General features: G+C 47.6%; 1 protein-coding gene across 5 annotated transcripts in view; it reads left to right on the forward strand.

Moving 5' to 3' along the window:
* Window positions 1-1,772: 1,772 nt before the first annotated feature.
* The window catches only part of MIIP (migration and invasion inhibitory protein), a 29,092-nt gene continuing 12,603 nt past the window's right edge, over window positions 1,773-18,261 (forward strand). For 2 of the 5 annotated variants that reach the window (XM_081923713.1, XM_081923711.1), the window contains exons 1-8: window positions 1,776-1,969; window positions 3,924-4,094; window positions 6,659-7,135; window positions 10,221-10,323; window positions 11,542-11,653; window positions 12,850-12,914; window positions 14,052-14,181; window positions 17,170-17,266. In XM_081923713.1, the coding sequence (XP_081779839.1) occupies window positions 3,939-4,094; window positions 6,659-7,135; window positions 10,221-10,323; window positions 11,542-11,653; window positions 12,850-12,914; window positions 14,052-14,181; window positions 17,170-17,266 (1,140 nt within the window). In that variant the 5' untranslated portion in view covers window positions 1,776-1,969; window positions 3,924-3,938. The other 3 variants (XM_081923715.1, XM_081923714.1, XM_081923712.1) reach the window with 3 other exon arrangements.

Below are 18,261 nucleotides of genomic sequence, written 5' to 3' on the forward strand. Positions count from 1 at the left end.
CCCTCGGCCTGAAAGCAAGATGAGCGCCGCAACCCCATAGTTGGACTTAAACGTACAGGGGTCCTTTACCGTAGCAATGGAGGAAGAGCAAATTAGGGAAAAGAGAAAGGGAGAAAACCATATGAGCCCTTGTTCCTGGCATGCACATTACAAAACATCTGGATCAGAAAACATGAAAGTAAAGAAGCATGTAGACAGGAATGGTGTGTTTCCAAATGGTGTGTTTCTCAAAGTTTGAGAAGATGCTTGTTGAAGATTTTACTCGCAGCATAAGAAAAATAAACCGTTCCACACCATAGAAGAAGAGTACCTTGAGGACTAGTAACTTGCCTTTAAAAAAGGGGGCACTAGGTTGGTGGTGCTATAAGACTCCCCAGCCCCCCTGCTCAGTGCAAGGAACCCACCAGGAATATCGCCCCTCTGGGAATTTCACTTTTTTAAGTTTGCAAAACAACATCAGCTGGCATTAAAAAATAAAAATATTCCATCAGCCCTAACCCGCTGCTTTGTATGCAGTAATATAGGCGGTCCACGCGTCCAAATAAATATCCAAATAGGGTTGATAATTATAAGATATCCATTCAGCTGTGGAAAGAGATATTGGGGAGATATTGGATGTCTTGCAACCCTAACACACACACACACACACACACACACACACACACACTGCTGCTCTTGACATATGTTGTTGTTTAGTCGTGTCCGATTCTTCGTGACCCCATGGACCAGAGCACGCCAGGCACTCCTGTCTTCCACGGCCTCCCACAGTTTGGTCAAACTCATGCTGGTAGCTTCGAGAACACTGTCCAACCATCTCGTCCTCTGTTGTCCCCTTCTCCTTGTGCCCTCCATCTTTCCCAGCATCAGAGTCTTTTCCAGGGAGTCTTCTCTTCTCATGAGGTGGCCAAAGTATTGGAGCCTCAGCTTCAGGATCTGTCCTTCCTGTGAGCACTCAGGGCTGATTTCCTTCAGGATGGAGAGGTTTGATCTTCTTGCAGTCCATGGGACTCTCAAGAGTCTCCTCCAGCACCATAATTCAAAAGCATCAATTCTTCAGCGATCAGCCTTCTTTATGGCCCAGCTCTCACTTTCATACATCACTACTAGGAAAACCATAGCTTTAACTATACGGACCTTTGTTGGAAAGGTGATGTCTCTGCTTTTTAAGATGCTGTCTAGGTTTGTCATTGCTCTTCTCCCAAGAAGCAGGTGTCTCTTAATTTTGTGACAACTGTCACCATGTGCAGTGATCATGGAGCCCAAGAAAGTAAAATCTCTCACTGCCTCCATTTCTTCCCCTTCTATTTGCCAGGAGGTGATGGGCCCAGTGGCCATGATCTTCGTTTTTTTGATGTTGAGATTCAGACCATATTTTGCGCTCTCCTCTTTCACCCTCATTAACAGGTTCTTTAATTCCTCCTCACTTTCTGCCATCAAGGTTGTGTCATCTGCATATCTGAGATTTTTGATATTTCTTCTGGCAATCTTAATTCCGGCTTGGGATTTATCCAGCCCAGCCTTTTGCATGATGAATTCTGCATATAAGTTAAATAAGCAGGGAGACATATACAGCCATGTCCTACTCCTTTCCCAATTTTGAACCAATCAGTTGTTCCATATATTGACATATATTAAGATAATTTTGGATTGAAGAGTTGATCTAAAATATATCTCGGTAAGAGGGTGAACCTATTGAGCGTCTCGCTAAAATGCCTCTAAAAGGCAGAGCTCAAATGGCCATTTCTTTTATACACGGCATGATTTAATTTCTTACACAAATATTGAGGCGCAATATAGTACCGGCATTGGAGGCGGGAAGAAATGAATGGGAGCGGCCCCTTTAAGAGTGAAAGTAACAGGCGGTTGGTGCAATGCATGCTGGGTTGGGAAGGCGGAGCCGGCCAATCAGGAGGCGTTCGGAAGCTTGGCTTTTGCTACATAGTAGGAAACCGATGGGAGAGTTGAATGGGTGAGTGAAGCGGCGCGTCCCTTTGATCTGCGGGTGGGCGGTTGGAAATAGAGGGGGGGGAGTCGATGGCGCTTTAAGACGCGGGTGGGGAGTTCATGGGGCGAGGTGGGGGGTGTTATCCAGTTCATTTTTAAAAAAAAAATAATAATTAACTTTTCTATTTTAACACTTTAAAATACTCGTTTAAACATCCTTAAAATATCAATGACTTCCGTTTTTCTCTTTCCATGGTCCATTTTGCATATCATAAATAACTGCATATTTTACAAAAACTAAACTATTCAGTAGTCCATTATTCCATCTATCTAAATACATTGCTGAATTTATCTTAATGCTGCCAGCATTTTCAAGTGTACACAGTTTCTCCCCCCCCCCCCATATATTCAATAAACGTTTTCCAATCTTCTCCAAACGTATGTTCTTCTTGTTCTTGTTAAGTCTGCACAGCGCAGTATTCGGAGGTTACCCAGTTTAGTAGGGTTGGGAAGAAATAAGGGAAAATATACAGGGCTAGATATGTGGTGTTTTTTTCCTGTGGGGGCTTGGAAGAAGTAAATAAAACTATATTGAGAAGTAATGGTTAGTAATTGAAATTAATAAGATTTTGGAACGCAGAAATAAAGTAAATCATCAAACCATCAATTCTAGCAGGTGGGGGAGCCACCTAAATTATATAACTTGGCATCTGAATGATTGGCATTAGTAATCGTATTATAATTTGGCATTGTTATAATGAGGCTATTATTGGATTATTGTAATTGGAAAATAATAAAAATTATAAAAAAGTAATTACCGTAGCCTTATAAAAGCCACAAAAAATACCAAAAAAATTTGAGAATTTTTGTAATGCGCACAATATTTTTGTGTTCTGTTTTCTACGTGGCCACTATTTCTTGTTTCTTACTCTTTGTGCCTCGTCTTACTCTGTGCACTGCAGAGAATAAATAAATGCAGTGAAATAAATAAATAGTCCAGTTGAGGTTTCTTTTTTAGAATTATTGTGTAGGATCTTTTATTCCCTTAATAGTTTGAAAACCATTTGATTCCCCACCGCCTTACAATAAAGCAGTGGGTTAAACCACAGAGCCTAGGGCTTGCCGATCGGAAGGTCGGCGGTTCGAATCCCCACAACGGGGTGAGCTCCCGTTGCTCAGTCCCTGCTCCTGCCAACCTAGCAGTTTGAAAGCACATCAATGTGCAAGTAGATAAATAGAAACCACTCCAGCGGGAAGGTAAACGCCGTTTCCGTGAGCTGCTCTGGTTCGCCAGAAGCGGCTTAGTCCTGCTGGCCACATGACCTGGAAGCTGTACGCCGGCTCCCTCAGCCAATACACAAGATGAGCGCCGCAACCCCAGAGTCATCTGCGACTGGACCTAATGGTCAGGGGTCCCTTTACCTTTACATTTTATGAAACAAACAAATAAATAACAAGTGGTGCTTTAAATCCATAGTTGTGAGTATGACCTGGGTTCGGGTGCACTTCGTAATTAACAATCTCCTTTCTTTGCTCTCAATCCTCCATGTTTTCATAGAATCAGAGGACCGTAGCGTTGGCAGAAACCCAGAGTGCCATCTAGTCCAGGGGTCAGCAAACGTTTTCAGCAGAGAGCCAGTCCACCGTCCCTCAGACCTTGTGGCTGGCCAGACTATATTTTTTTTTGGGGGGGGGGGGGGAAATGAACGAATTCCTATGCGACACAAATAACCCAGAGATGCATTTTAAATAAAAGGACACGTTCTACTCATGTAAAAACACCAAGCAGGCCCCACAAATAACCCAGAGAGGCTTTTTAAATAAAAGCACAAATTCTACTCATGTAAAAACATGCTGATTCCCGGACTGTCCACGGGCCAGATTGAGAAGGCGATTGGGCTGGATCCGGCCCCTGGGCCTTAGTTTGCCTACCCATGATTCTAGTCCCAACCCTCTGCAATGTTGTTCTCTTCTTAAAGCAAGGAGGTGAGAAGATGGACCTGGAGAGGCTGCGAAATTTGAACCAGGACCTCCTGCAGAGGCTGAGGACGAACCAAGAGGAGTTCAGGGAGCGGGTTCGAGTCAAGCTGTTGCCACCATCGCAAAGAGCAACTCCTCAAGGCGGGCGGGTCTTGGACAGCAAGGGCGAGGTGTGTAGGGAGACTGCTGGATTGTGTTTCATGTTTGCACGTAGGTGCTCCTCAATCCCTCCAAACATTCCTGGATCACAGCTCCCTAAGGGTAGGGCTGAGAGCTGGCTGCTGGGATCTGGAGAGTTTGGAGGCCCATAACACGAGAACTTGTGGACATCCCATGAATGTCCTCGGATGAAGAGTATTATATAAATCCAATGAATGAATGAATAGATCAGAGCGTTGAAAGATTCAGGACAGATAATCCCATAGGAGGCAGTGATTGCCACCAATGTGGATGTCTTTAAAAGAGGACAAATTTGTGGAAGGGAAAGTTATTGATCGCTACCAGCAGCCACGATAGTTGTTGCAGGCCTTTAAAGCCCTAAACGGCCTCGGCCCAGTATACCTGAAGGAGCGTCTCCACCCCCATCGTCCAGCTTCAAGGGCCTTGTGGCGGTTCCCTCCCTGTGAAAAGTGAGATTACAGGGAACCAGGCAGAGGGCCTTCTTGGTGGTGGTGCCCGGTCTGTGGAACACCCTCCCATCAGATGTCAAGGAAATAAACAACTACCTGACTTTTGGAAAACATCTGAAGGCAGCCCTGTTTAGGGAAGTTTTTAATGTTTTATTCTGGTTTTAATATTCTATTGGGAGCCACCTAGAGTGGCTGGGGAGGCCCGGCCAAATGGGTGGGGTATAATAATAAATTATTGTTGTTGTTGTTATTCCTAAGCTCTTATGGAGGAATCAGATTTCTGCCCCATCCCTAAAGGTAAAGGGACCCCTGACCATTAGGTCCAGTCGTGGCCGACTCTGGGGTTGCGGCGCTCATCTCACTTTACTGGTCGAGGGAGCCGGCATACAGCTTCCAGGTCATGTGGCCAGCAGGACTAAGCCGCTTCTGGCAAACCAGAGCAGCGCACGGAAACGCCGTTTACCTTCCTGCCAGAGTGGTACCTATTTATCTACTTGCACTTTGATGTGCTTTTGAACTGCTAGGTTGGCAAGAGCTGGGACCGAGAAACGGCAGCTCACCCCGTCACGGGGATTCGAACCGCCGACCTTCTGATCGGCAAGCCCTAGGCTCTGTGGTTTAACCCACAGCGCCACCCACGTCCCATGCCCCATCCCTAGAGACCACTAATAGTGATTCCCCCAGTCGATCTTACTCATTCAACTGTGGCCATACGTGGCATAAAGCAGTCCTTAAGGTATCCTGCGCCAAAGTTGTTCAGGGCCAGAAATGTGACAGGAGTGTCCTAAGGAAAGAGATGCGGAGGTGAAAATTGGCTGCCGTTCAGGGTGCAAAACGGCTGCTTAAATTTAGCCTATACCAGTTTGCTCCCATGAGCTGGAAACTGCGAGAGGGGAGAAACCTTTGCCCTTGATTCTTGCGTGTGAGATATCTGTGAGAGCAGGTTGCTGCAGCAGATGGGCCCCTGGCCTGATCCAGAAGTGCTCTTCCTAGGCTCTTATAAAATGTTATGTCTGTGTGCGCGCATGGCATTGGTATAAACTATGCCTGTATTCCGTCCTCTCCCCCTTGTTTTTCAACATCTACATGCAACCTCTGGGAGAGATCATCAGGGGGTTTGGGCTGGGTGTCCATCAGTATGCGGATGATACCCAGCTCTACCTCTCTTTCAAATCGGAACCAGTGAAGTTCCTGTGTGAGTGACTGGAGGCGGTTGGAGGATGGATGGCTGCTAACAGATTGAGGTTGAATCCTGTCAAGACAGAATTACTGTTTTTAGGGGACAGGAGGCGGGTGGGTGTGGGGGACTCCCTGGTCCTGAATGGGGTAACTGTGCCCCTGAAGGACCAGGTGCGCAGCCTGGGAGTCATTTTGGACTCACAGCTGTCCATGGAGGCGCAGGTCAGTTCTGTATCCAAGGCAGCTATCCACCAGCTCCATCTGGTACGCAGCCTGAGACCCTACCTGCCCGCGGACTGTCTCGCCAGAGTGGGGCATGCTCTGGTTATCTCTCGCTTAGACTACTGCAATGCGCTCTAGATGGGGCTACCTTTGAAGGGAACCCGGAAACTGCAACTAATTCAGAATACGGCAGCTAGACTGGTGACTGGGAGCTGCCGCCGAGAAAGACCTACACTGGCTCCTAGTACGTGTCCGAGCACAATTCAGAGTGTTGGTGCTGACCTTTAAAGCCCTAAACGGCCTCAGTCCAGTATACCTGAAGGAGTGTCTCCACCCCCATCGTTCTGCCTGGACACTGAGGTCCAGCGCCGAGGGCCTTCTGGCAGTTCCCTCACTGCAAGAAGCTAAGATACAGGGAACCAGGCAGAGGGCCTTCTCGGTGGTGGCACCCGCCCTGTGGAACGCCCTCCCACCAGATGTCAAAGAGAACAACAACTACCAAACTTTTAGAAGACATCTGAAGGCAGCCCTGTTTAGGGAAACGTTTAATGTTTGATACGTTACTGTATTTTAAGTTTTGTTGGAAGCTGCCCAGAGTGGCTGGGGAAACCTAGCCAGATGGGCGGGGTATAAATAATAAATTATTATTATTATTATTATTATTATTATTATTATTATTATTATTATTATTATTATATTCCCAGAGAGAGAACAGGGATCGTTTTCCCAAAGACGCAGCCGATTCTGCAGTGATTGTGTCCGTGGAAGTGAGTCCCCAACTGGCACGGCGCAACTTCGCCTCCCCCTCAAAACCGGCCGTGCCCCAGGACGAGCGAGAGGACCGCCACCCAGGGCACTTGTGTCCCATTACCCGCCAGACTGAGGTGATCCACATTCCATCGGCCACAACTTCCGCCGGATCGACTCACAAAACCGCGAGTGGCGGACGGCCAAAAGGACCGAGGAAACCCAGAGTAACCGCGGGACACGCAGAGGCAAAAAGGCGTCCTCCATGTTTGCACGGCTTGCCGGAGACAGACAGGCCACAGGCCAGAGAGGAGGCAGGCCCAGGGAGAGCCAAAGAGGGGAGAGGCAGGGCAACAGTTTCCGTGAGGATGTCGCCAGCCCCAAAACCAATCCTGCTCACGCCTCAAGCCAAGGAATCTAAAGAGAAATCGAAGGTGGGTGTGTCGCAAGTCTTTGCTTAAAGAGTTGGCAGCCAGCGGTTATGGCATCGCTGCAGTGCTGGGGTTTGAACCCCTGATGATTAGCAAGGATGGTTGTTGCTGGAAGGAAGGTACTTTTTTCCTTTCCCCCCAAAATTTTTATTAGTTTTCAATTACAAAATATCCAAAACAGACCTCATTAAAGGGTAAAGGGACCCCTGACCATTAGGTCCAGTCGTGGCCGACTCTGGGGTTGCGGCGCTCATTTCGCTTTATTGGCCGAAGTAGCCAGCGTACAGCTTCTGGGCCATGTCGCCAGCATGACCAAGCTGCTTCTGGCGAACCAGAGCAGCGCACGGAAATGCCATTTACCTTCCCGCCAGAGCAGTACCTATTTATCTACTTACACTTTGATGTGTTTTCGAACTGGTAGGTTGGCAGGAGCAGGAACCGAGCAACGGGAACTCACCCCATCACGGGGATTCGAACCGCCGACCTTCTGAACAGCAAATCCTAGGCTCTGTGGCTTAACCAACAGCGCCACCCGCGTCCCATACAAAATATACAAAACAGACCTCATTATACCAGATCAAATAACAATTAACCAAATAGCCAATTATATAATTTGGGTGATCTCCCACTTGCTGGATTACAGGTTCAGTAATTCCCCCCCCCCCCCGCTTCCAAAGTCTTATTTGTTCCAGTTGTATTCCGGTCTTAATCATAGTCCCTTGTTCCACAGCTGCAATTTCTGTGACTTCCATTTGAATTAACATATTTAGTAATTTATTAAACCACAAGTGAAGACCTATATCCCTTCATCCTGCGTGTAATAATTATTCATCCCTATTTTTTCTTCCCAAAAAGTTCTGTGTTGGTCCAGTCATTCTCTCTCCTCTCAAAAAAAATTCCTTCCAGTAGCACCTTAAAGACCAGATACACATATCTGAAGAAGTGTGCATGCACACGAAAGCTCATACCAAGAACTAACTTAGTTGGTCTTTAAGGTGCTACTGGAAGGAATTTTTTTTGTTTTGACTATGGCAGACCAACACGGCTACCTATCTGTAACTCTCTACTCTCAGTTATGATTATTAAAGGTAAAGGTAAAGGGACCCCTGACCATTAGGTCCAGTCATGGCCGACTCTGGGGTTGCGGCGCTCATCTCGCTTTATTGGCCGAGGGAACCGGCATACAGCTTCCAGGACTAAGCCGCTTCTGGTGAACCAGAGCAGTGCACGGAAACGCCGTTTACCTTCCCGCTGGAGTGGTACCTATTTATCTACTTGCACTTTGACGTGCTTTCGAACTGCTAGGTGGGCAGGAGCAGGGACCGAGCAACGGGAGCTCACTCCGTTGCGGGGATTCGAACCACCGACCTTCTGATCAGCAAGTCCTAGGCTCTGTGGTTTAACCCACAGCGCCCCCCGCATCCCAGTTATGATTATCATATACAGATAAATGCTTCAGCCTGGGGAAAAAGTTAACTGAAAACCCACCAGAGCTCTAGCAGTTTTCTGAGTTCCATTTCTTTGTCTGTACAGCTAAAGATGGCGCTCTGCCAAAGTCTTGGCGCATCTCCAAAATCCAATATCTCTTACATTCCAAGATAACAACCTTTCCCCCCTTCTCATCAAATAGTTGGCTCAGGTATCCATGTCTGGTGGGAGTGCGAGAAGGTGAAAGAACATTGGAGGATAAGGACACAGATTATTGCTCAGCTTTCCATGCAGAATGTCTCAGGGTCCATCTCCACCTTGGGCTATGAGGGACATCCTGTCTGCGGCCCTGGAGAGCCTCTGCCAGCCAGTGTAGGCCAGGATTCTTCAACCTTGTGTTCCTCGATGTTGTTGGACTACAAGTCCCATCATCCACAGTCATCTTTGCCAGCAGGGGATGATGGGAGTTGTAGTCCTACTATATGTGGAAACCAAATATTGAACAGTAGCGTATACAAATGGAAGAGAAATGGTCTAACTCACTGCAAGGCACCTTCCCAGGTGTCTCAATTGCACTGCAACTGTTTTGCGCGCTACATATCCCGGGTTCAATCCCTAATGGCTGGGAATTGTCTCCTGCCTTTAACCCTTGAAAGCCACTGCTGCTCGGTGCAGATAGTACCAGGCTTGATAGGCCAGTAGCCGGAACTTAAGATAACATTTTGTGTTACTGGGAAACTTGCTTTGTTTGCTGTAAATATTTTATTAACTGCATGGTAGCGTACCTACGGGACCGCCTCTCCCGGTATGCCCCACGGAGGACCTTAAGGTCCATAAATAGCAACACCCTAGTGGTCCCGGGCCCTCAGGAAATCAGATTAGCCTCAACCAGAGCCAGGGCCTTTTCAACACTGGCTCCGGCCTGGTGGAACGCTCTGTCTCATGAGACCAGGGCATAGCTGTCAACCTTCCCTTTTTTTGGGGGGGGGGAATTCCCTTATTCCAGCATCGTTTCCCGCTGCTATCCTGGATTGTTAGATATCCCATAGACTGTCCCCAGGACAGCTGAGGCTGCTGATCCCTTATTTTTAAATCTGAAAGTTAAAAGGTATGGACTGGGGCCCTGCAGGATCTGATTTCTTTCTGCAGGGCCTTTGGCTTGGAATCAACTTGATCCCCTCCCGCTCTCCCTCTTTCCTTTTCCTTTCTCCTTCTGTGATGGAACTCCTATTTGGGGACTTCCCTGGCATTTTTCTGGCCCACGTAGGACCAGTCCGGATTGTTAGCCTTGGTGAAGATTTGAGGTTTTCATCCCCCCAAAAGTTTTTGATTTGAGTTTCCATTGAAATGTTGTATTTTAATAATAATAATAATAATAATAATAATAATAATATCTTTATTGTCATTTCCCCCTCTCAGGGACAACGAAATTAATCTTGTTTTTAAGTTGTATTTCAATCAATTTGTTTTTATATCGGATGTTAGCCGCCCTGAGCCTGTCTTGGCTGGGGAAGGCGGGGTATAAATAAAATTTATTATTATTATTATTATCCAAACGTGGGCAAATGAAAGGTTTGTGCATGTGGCAGTCGCGATGGCAAAACGCATTGAGTCAGCTCAGTAAAAGAACCGTTTCCCTGCATTTTTAACCCTGTTGCAGAAGGAATCTGGGCACGTGACGTTCATGTCTGACCCTGAGGAATACGCCATCCCAGCAGATGACTGGTCGGTCCGCCCTTTCCTGGGGTACGATTGGATCGCAGGTACGGCGGCTCAATCTATTATGGAGCCAAGCAAAATAAATAAAATGAAAGATTGCGCAACTAGCCCATAGCTGTCAAGCATCCCTTATTTGGCGGGACAGTCCCTTATCCCAGCGCCATGTCCTGCTGCTGTCCCTTATTGATAATGTCCCTTAAATTTCCCGGGTTGCAAAGGAAGCAGCTCCTCTCCCTCCCTCCCTCCCTGCCGTCCAGGGAGGAGGGAGGCTCCAATTGTGTTGCTTGGCTGCGTTGCTCACCCAATAAGGAGTCTAAGAACGACTGGGGGGTGGAGCTTGCACGCCTTGTGCCGATCAAATCGGCCGCGTTGCCTGGGGACTCGCCTTTGCTCAGCGCTTCCCAGCGGAGAGGTGACGGTGGTTTTCCTTGCTGAATCCCCTTTGCCGGGTTGCTGCACTGTGGGAACCACCGCTTGAGGCTTTGTTTGGCTGCTGGCTGGGCTTTCTGCCTTTGGCTCGGAGGGGCTCAGAAAATGAACATACATGTGCTTGGAAAATCCCTTATTTTGCCTGCTGATCCCTTATTTTTGAGGCTGCTGGTCCCTTATTTTCAAATCTGTAAGTTGACAGCTATGAACTAGCCTGATTCATTTTAACTGGGTTTTTGAAAACAGAAAAAGAGTAACCCTGGGGTGGTTTCCAGAAATTGAGATGGCGGCTTGTGAGAGCTAAATGGAGCCTGCCTGGTCAGAGGCAGTCTACCTGAAATTTTTAGGATATTATTTTGTTTATCCCCACGTTTTATTGTATGAAATTGCTGTGGGTGCCTTGAAGATCATTTCTGCGGAAGGCAGGAGAGAGAGAGAGAGAGAGATTTAAATTTTTATATCTATGAGGGCTGGGAAAGGGGGGGTTTTCAAGTCCAGGGGCCACATTCCCTTCCAGGCAACTTTCTGGGGTCCACATGCCTGTGGTGGTCAGAGCCAGAAGGAAAAGTGGCTAGAACAACACATGTAAATTTTAGCTTTGTACAATAGGCCAGTTTCTAAACACACACACACACTCCTCTCTGTCCAGGCAAACGAGAGTTCACGGACATATTCCAGCCACGTGAAAACATATGGTGTGTGTGTGGAGCAGGACCAGAGAGGGGTGTGGCCTGCAGAGAGGTTCGAGGACCAAATGAGAGAAGCCTAAAAGGGCGACATTGTGCCTTGTGTCTGACCTGGTGGGTCTTGGCTTTTCCTCTTCCCTCCTCCAGGGCTGCTCGACATGGACTCCTCCCTCTCTGAGAAACCCGATCAGTACTTCTCTGAGTTGCAGGAATTCCGGAAGGTGAACCGGGAGGCTTGCATCTACGACCGGGAGCTGCGGTAAGGAATGATGATATTATCATTATTATTGTTGTTGTTGTTGTCGTTTAGTTGTGCCCAACTCTTCGTGACCCCATGGACCAGAGCATGCCAGGCACTCCTGTCTTCCACTGCCTCCCGCAGTTTGGTCAAACTCATGCTGGTAGCTTCGAGAGCACTGTCCAACCATCTCGTCCTCTGTTGTCCCCTTCTCCTTGCGCCCTCCATCTTTCCCAACATCAGGGTCTTTTCCAGGGAGTCTTCTCTTCTCATGAGGTGGCCAAAGTATTGGAGCCTCAGCTTCAGGATCTGTCCTTCCAGTGAGCACTCAGGGCTGATTTCCTTCAGAATGGAGAGGTTTGATCTTCTTGCAGTCCACGGGACTCTCAAGAGTCTCCTCCAGCACCATAATTCAAAAGCCTCAATTCTTCGGCGATCAGCCTTCTTTATGGTCCAGCTCTCACTTCCATACATCACTACTGGGAAAACTATAGCTTTAACTATACGGACCTTTGTTGGCAAGGTGATGTCTCTACTTCTCAAGGTGCTGTCTAGGTTTGTCATTGCTTTTCTCCCAAGAAGCAGGCATCTTTTAATTTTGTGGCTGCTATCACCATCTGCAGTGATCATGGAGCCCAAGAAAGTAAAATTACTCACTGCCTCCATTTCTTCCCCTTCTATTTGCCAGGAGGTGATGGGACCAGAGGCCATGATCTTCGTTTTTTTGATGTTGAGCTTCAAACCATATTTTTGCTCTCCTCTTTCACCCTCATTAAAAGAGGAGAGCACAAAATATGGTTTGAAGCTCAACATCAAAGAAACAAAGATCATGGCCACTGGTCCCATCACCTCCTGGCAAATAGAAGGTTATGAGCTACTTCTGTTGAAATCTACAATTCAATACAATGAATAGTATATATTATTTTTTTCAAACATATAGCCAGTTATGTCTTGTGTGTTTAGGGAAGCTTTTTATTGTATTTTAGTGTTTTGTTGGAAGCCACCCAGAATGGCTGGGGAAACCCAGCCAGATTGGCAGGGTATAAATATATTATTATTATTATTATTATTATTATTATTATTATTATTTTATTTATTGAATATGCTTCATGTAACCAGAGGTTTGTTGTTGTTGTTTTGCACATGCAACATGACAGCTCAGCCACTGACTTTCAGGGAACAACTGATAACGACTCTTAACGTTCCTCTCTCCGCAGATCAGACGGTCTGGGTTCCTCTGCTCACAAGCGAGAATCGGACATGGACCCGGGTTCCCATCAGTGTACGGTCAGATTCTGTCTTCCCATCTCAGCAGCCTAGCCAATCCTACAACCGTCATAGAATTGTAGAGCAGGAAAATGACCTCAAAGGTCATCCATACCATCCCCCCGCCATGTAGGAACCACAGCTCACCTCTGCTTAAGAACCCCCAAAGAAGGAGAGTCTACTACCTTCCGAGATATTCCATTTCACTGTCAAAACAGCTCTTACTGTCAGAAAGTTATTCCCAATGTTTAGCCAGAATCTCTTTTATTGCAGTTTAAATCCATTGGTTCGGATCCAGCCCTCTGAAGTAACAGAAAACAAGCTTTAGATATTTAAGGTGGCTATTTTATCTCCTCTCAGCCTCCTCTTTTCCACACTAAACATACCCTAGATCCTTCAACCATTCCTCATCCGGCTTGGTTCCTCAGCATCTCCTTGGCCTGTGTGGTTTCATCATGCCACATGGCTTCTGGCTTTAAACCTCAGCAATCCTAAGGACTAGGAACTTGGAACACTTACTGGGGTGGGGAAACCGCAGAATCCGCACTGTCCCTGTTGAGGAACTTGAATAATAATAATAATAATAATTTATTATTTATACCCCGCCCATCTGGCTGAGTTTCCCCAGCCACTCTGGGCGGCTTCCAATCAAGTGTTAAAAACAATGCAGCATTAAATATTAAAAACTTCCCTAAACAGGGCTGCCTTCAGATGTCTTTTAAAAAGAAGATAGCTGCATATTTCCTTCACATCTGAAGGGAGGTCGTTCCACAGGGCGGGCGCCACTACCAAGAAGGCTCTCTGTCTGGTTCCCTGTAACTTCACTTCTCGCAATGAGGGAACGACCAGAAGGCCCTCGGCGCTGGATCTCAGTGTCCGGGCTGAAAGATGGGAGTGGAGACACTCCTTCAGGTATACTGGGCCGAGGCCATTTAGGGCTTTAAAGGTCAGCACCAACACTTTGAATTGTGCTCGGAAACGTACTGGGAGCCAATGCAGATCTCTCAGGACCGGTGTTATATGGTCTCGGCGGCCGCTCCCAGTCACCAGTCTAGCTGCCGCATTCTGGATTAATTGCAGTTTCCGGGTCACCTTCAAAGGTAGCCCCACGTAGTCCGCATATCCCTTCTTCTACCCGTCTCCGTCTCTGCAGGTGTCTTCTGTTACCGGTTGAATAAACGCCTTTTTGCGGAGCCCCTGGATTTGGAGTCCGCCTGCCCCATCTGCAAAAACCCCAGAGCCCACCGGCCTCCAGAGACTCTGGTGGAGCCTGCTTTTGTCAGGTGAGTCTGTAAGCGATGGTGAAGACCTACCTGGGAAGCTTGCGTATGCTGGCTCACACCCTTGGTCCAGCTAGATCAGTAATGTCTATACTGACTTACAGCCGTGACTTTCCGGGGTTTCAGAGATATTTCCCAGCCCAGCCTGAATCATGGCAGGGATTGAATCCTGGGGACATCGCTGAAAGCGGCTTTACAAATACAGTGGTACCTCAGGTTACCTTCGGGTAACCTAATTCCGAGTTACGAACACAGCAAAACCAGAAGTCTATACTTCACAGTTTTGCCATGTGCGCAGAACTGCTCTGACCGTGCACAGAAGCCCTCTATCTCACCCTGTGTGCGCTCAGAAGCGGTGCCTCCAGATACGGACTATTCGGGGTAAGTATGGACCCTCAGAACGAATTGAGTTCATATCCTGAGCGTCCATTCTAATGTCAGAAATATGACCAGCCTTTTAATACAGTGGTACCTCGGGTTAAGAACTTAATTTGTTCTGGAGGTCCGTTCTTATCCTGAAACTGTTCTTAACCTGAGGTACCACTTTAGCTAATGGGGCCTCCCACTGCCGCCGTGCGATTTCTGTTCTCATCCTGAAGCAAAGTTCTTAACCCGAGGTACTATTTCTGGGTTAGCGGAGTCTGTAACCTGAAGCGTATGTAATCTGAAGCACCTGTAACCCGAGGTACCACTGTACGGACGAATTGAGTTCGTATCCGGAAGGTCCACTGTACTGTCCAAAATATGACCAGCCTTTTAATACGTACCTTATTCAAATCATTTCGTAGTCACTTGAGAACCTGAAATAGGGGTGGGGAGTGGAAGAAACAGCTCTTCCTCGGCCTCTGACCATTTCCCCCCACCTGGTCGCCTGGGGCGATTTCTCCAGTCGCCACAGGCGATCACATTATTGTGGGTTCCCCTCTGCAGTTCTGAACTGCTCAGTGCTCCTGTTCACTCCATAGAGCGGTAGGTCCCCAGATGTTGTTGGACTACAACTCCCATCATCCCTGAGCTCTGGCCTTGCTAGCTAGGGGTGATGGGAGTTGTAGTTCAACAACATCTGGGGACCCACAGGTTGAGAAAGGCTGCTCTAGAGTCTCACTTTATTGTAGGTTTTTTCCCCAAAAGGAGTTACCTCACCTTTGCTGAGGGCGAACTAATCTCCTTTTATATATATATATACAATTTTTATTTTCCATTTTTAAAGTCCAATCAGATCACATTAAATATTCCAAATTATACAAATACATATCATATAGTCCAAATATTTTGCCAGATTATAAATTTTTGTTGGGACTTTAAGTTCAGTGGGGTCCAATCATCTTATGTTTCCACTGCCTCGAGTTTCCAATAGTTCCTTCTTTAAATCTTCCTGTTGTTATCCTTCCTTCTTTAATGGCCTCTGAGTTGTTTCCACAGGCGAGTTGAAGTGAGCAATAATCTGCTTCTGTGTGAAATTTGTACGACACTCCTTGCAGCTGGTAAATCTATTATTTGCAGTATATCCTCACACGCTGATGTTTATGCCGAATCAATCCAAAAGTCCTTCTCTGGTGGCAGACGCCATCTTCTCTCCGTTCCAGTGAAATAAAATCTAGGCGTTCGCTCATTAATTACCTCAGACAGGCTGCATCAAACATTAGTCTTCCCAGGGGAGGTTTGCCAAATCGGACTTGAAGTACAGATACAGTGGTGCCTCGCAAGACGAAAAGAATCCATTCCGCGAGTCTCTTCGTCTTGCGGTTTTTTCGTCTTACGAAGCAAGCCCATTAGCGGATTAGTGCTATTAGTGGCTTAGCGGCTTAGCCGATAAGCGGCTTAGCGGATCAGCTGTTAAGCGGCTTAGCGGATCAGCTGATAAGCGGCTTAGCGGATCAGCTGTTAAGCGGCTTAGCGGATCAGCTGTTAAGCGGCTTAGCGGATCAGCTGATATGCGGCTTAGCGGATCAGCTGTTAAGCGGCTTAGCGGATCAGCTGTTAAGCGGCTTAGCGGATCAGCTGATAAGCGGCTTAGCGGATCAGCTGTTAAGCGGCTTAGCGGATCAGCTGATAAGTGGCTTGGCGGATCAGCTGTTAAGCGGCTTAGCGGATCAGCTGATAAGTGGCTTGGCGGATCAACTGTTAAGCGGCTTAGCGGATCAGCTGATAAGTGGCTTGGCGGATCAGCTGTTAAGCGGCTTAGCGGATCAGCTGATAAGTGGCTTAGCGGATCAGCTGATAAGCGGCTTAGCGGCTTGGAAAAAAGGGGTGGAGGAAAAAAACCCCGCAGGAACTCGCAAGACATTTTCGTCTTGCGAAGCAAGCCCATAGGAAATTTGTTTTGCGAAGGACCTCCAAAACAGAAAACCCTTTCGTCTAGCGGGTTTTCCATCTTGCAAGGCATTAGTCTTGCGGGGCACCACTGTATAATAACAAATTAAGAGCTCACCTCCCCCATGACTATTTATCTCTGCAACTTGGTCTAACCTATAATGGCGTATCCCAAGTAAATAGTGCGTCACATCACCCTTCCGGAGAGTCTTTTATCTTCTGAAGGCGAACTAATTGCAGAGGTCTTTCTGCTCAGGGCTGGTGTGCGTTCTCACAGAGCTTCCTGGCTCTTCTGGTCCTGTTTGGGATGCTTTCTATGTTTGACCTCCACTGCCAGAGGCAGCCATGCTTCTGAAACCCAGTTGCTGGAAACCGCACGAAGGGAGAAGGTTCTTGTGTCCAGGTCCGGCTTGCAAGTTTTCCATTGAGGCAGTGGCGTAGCGTGGGGGGTGCAGGGGGGGCCGGCCGCACCGGGCGCAACATCTGGGGGTTAGGGTTAGGGGGCGCAAATCCACGGGTTAGGGGGCGCAAATCCACGGGTTAGGGGGCGCAAATTACTTTCCTTGCCCCGGGTGCTGACAACCCACGCTACGCCACTGCATTGAGGCATCTGGTCCCATTGGGCCCCCTTTGGCCTAATCCAGCAGCACTCTTCCTACATCTTTATTTTTCCCGCAGGGTCAGCATCCCGAGATCCACTTTGCTCCCTGCCTACAAGCACAAGATCCACCGCAGGAAAAGCTACGAGCCTGAAGACAACCTGGCGTTGCCCTCGGTGAGTTTCTGGTTTGGGGAAGCCCGGTTCTTGCCGTGTGGCCGGGCACCGGGGGGGGGGGGACAGCTTGCCCATCGCTGGCGTCTCCTCCCTTCTCCCTTTTCCTGGCAGAGCAAAGAACGTAGTTAAGAGTGGGGCATGCCCTAGTTATCTCCCGCTTGGACTACTGCAATGCGCTTTACAAGATTGAATGTATTGCCCTCGGCTGTGCTTGAGGGACGATTCGAACAGATTCCACACGAAAAACACTTACGTCCCTGTGGAGATGGCAGTACTGAATTGGTGGCGCATGCCCTTCTGGCTTGCACTCTTTATAAAGACTTGAGGAATGAGATTATCACCCCTCTATTATTGTCCATTCCGGGTCGCCCAACCACTGCCACAGTGTCCTTTCTCTTGGCAGATCAGGATGAGCAGGTGACAACAAAGGTTTTTAGCTGAGGCAATCAGAATAAGATCCACTATTTGACTATTAATTCAAAACCTCAAAATGTATTTTATATACAGTGGTAAAGGTAAAGGGACCCCTGACCATTAGGTTCAGTCTGGCCAACTTTGACGTGCTTTTGAACCGCTAGGTTGGCAGGAGCAGGGACCGAGCAACGGGAGCTCACCCCATTGTGGGGATTCGAACCGCCAACCTTCTGATCATCAAGTCCTAGGCTCTGTGGTTTAACCCACAGCGCCACCTGCGTCCCTTTATATACAGTGGTACCTCGGGTTAAGTACTTAATTCGTTCTGGAGGTCTGTTCTTAACCTGAAACTATTCTTAACCTGAAGCGCCACTTTAGCTAATGGGGCCTCCTGCTGCCGCTGCACGATTTCTGTTCTCATCCTGAAGCAAAATTCTTAACCCTAAGTAATATTTCTGGGTTAGCGGAGTCTGTAACCTGAAGCGTATGTAACCTGAAGTGTATGTAACCCGAGGTACCACTGTAATTGACTTTTTATTTCTATTCTTTGTACAGTGGTACCTCGGGTTAAGTACTTAATT

Source organism: Podarcis melisellensis, assembly GCF_964234715.1.
Source record: "Podarcis melisellensis genome assembly, chromosome: 8".
Classification (NCBI taxonomy): Eukaryota; Metazoa; Chordata; class Lepidosauria; order Squamata; family Lacertidae; genus Podarcis; species Podarcis melisellensis.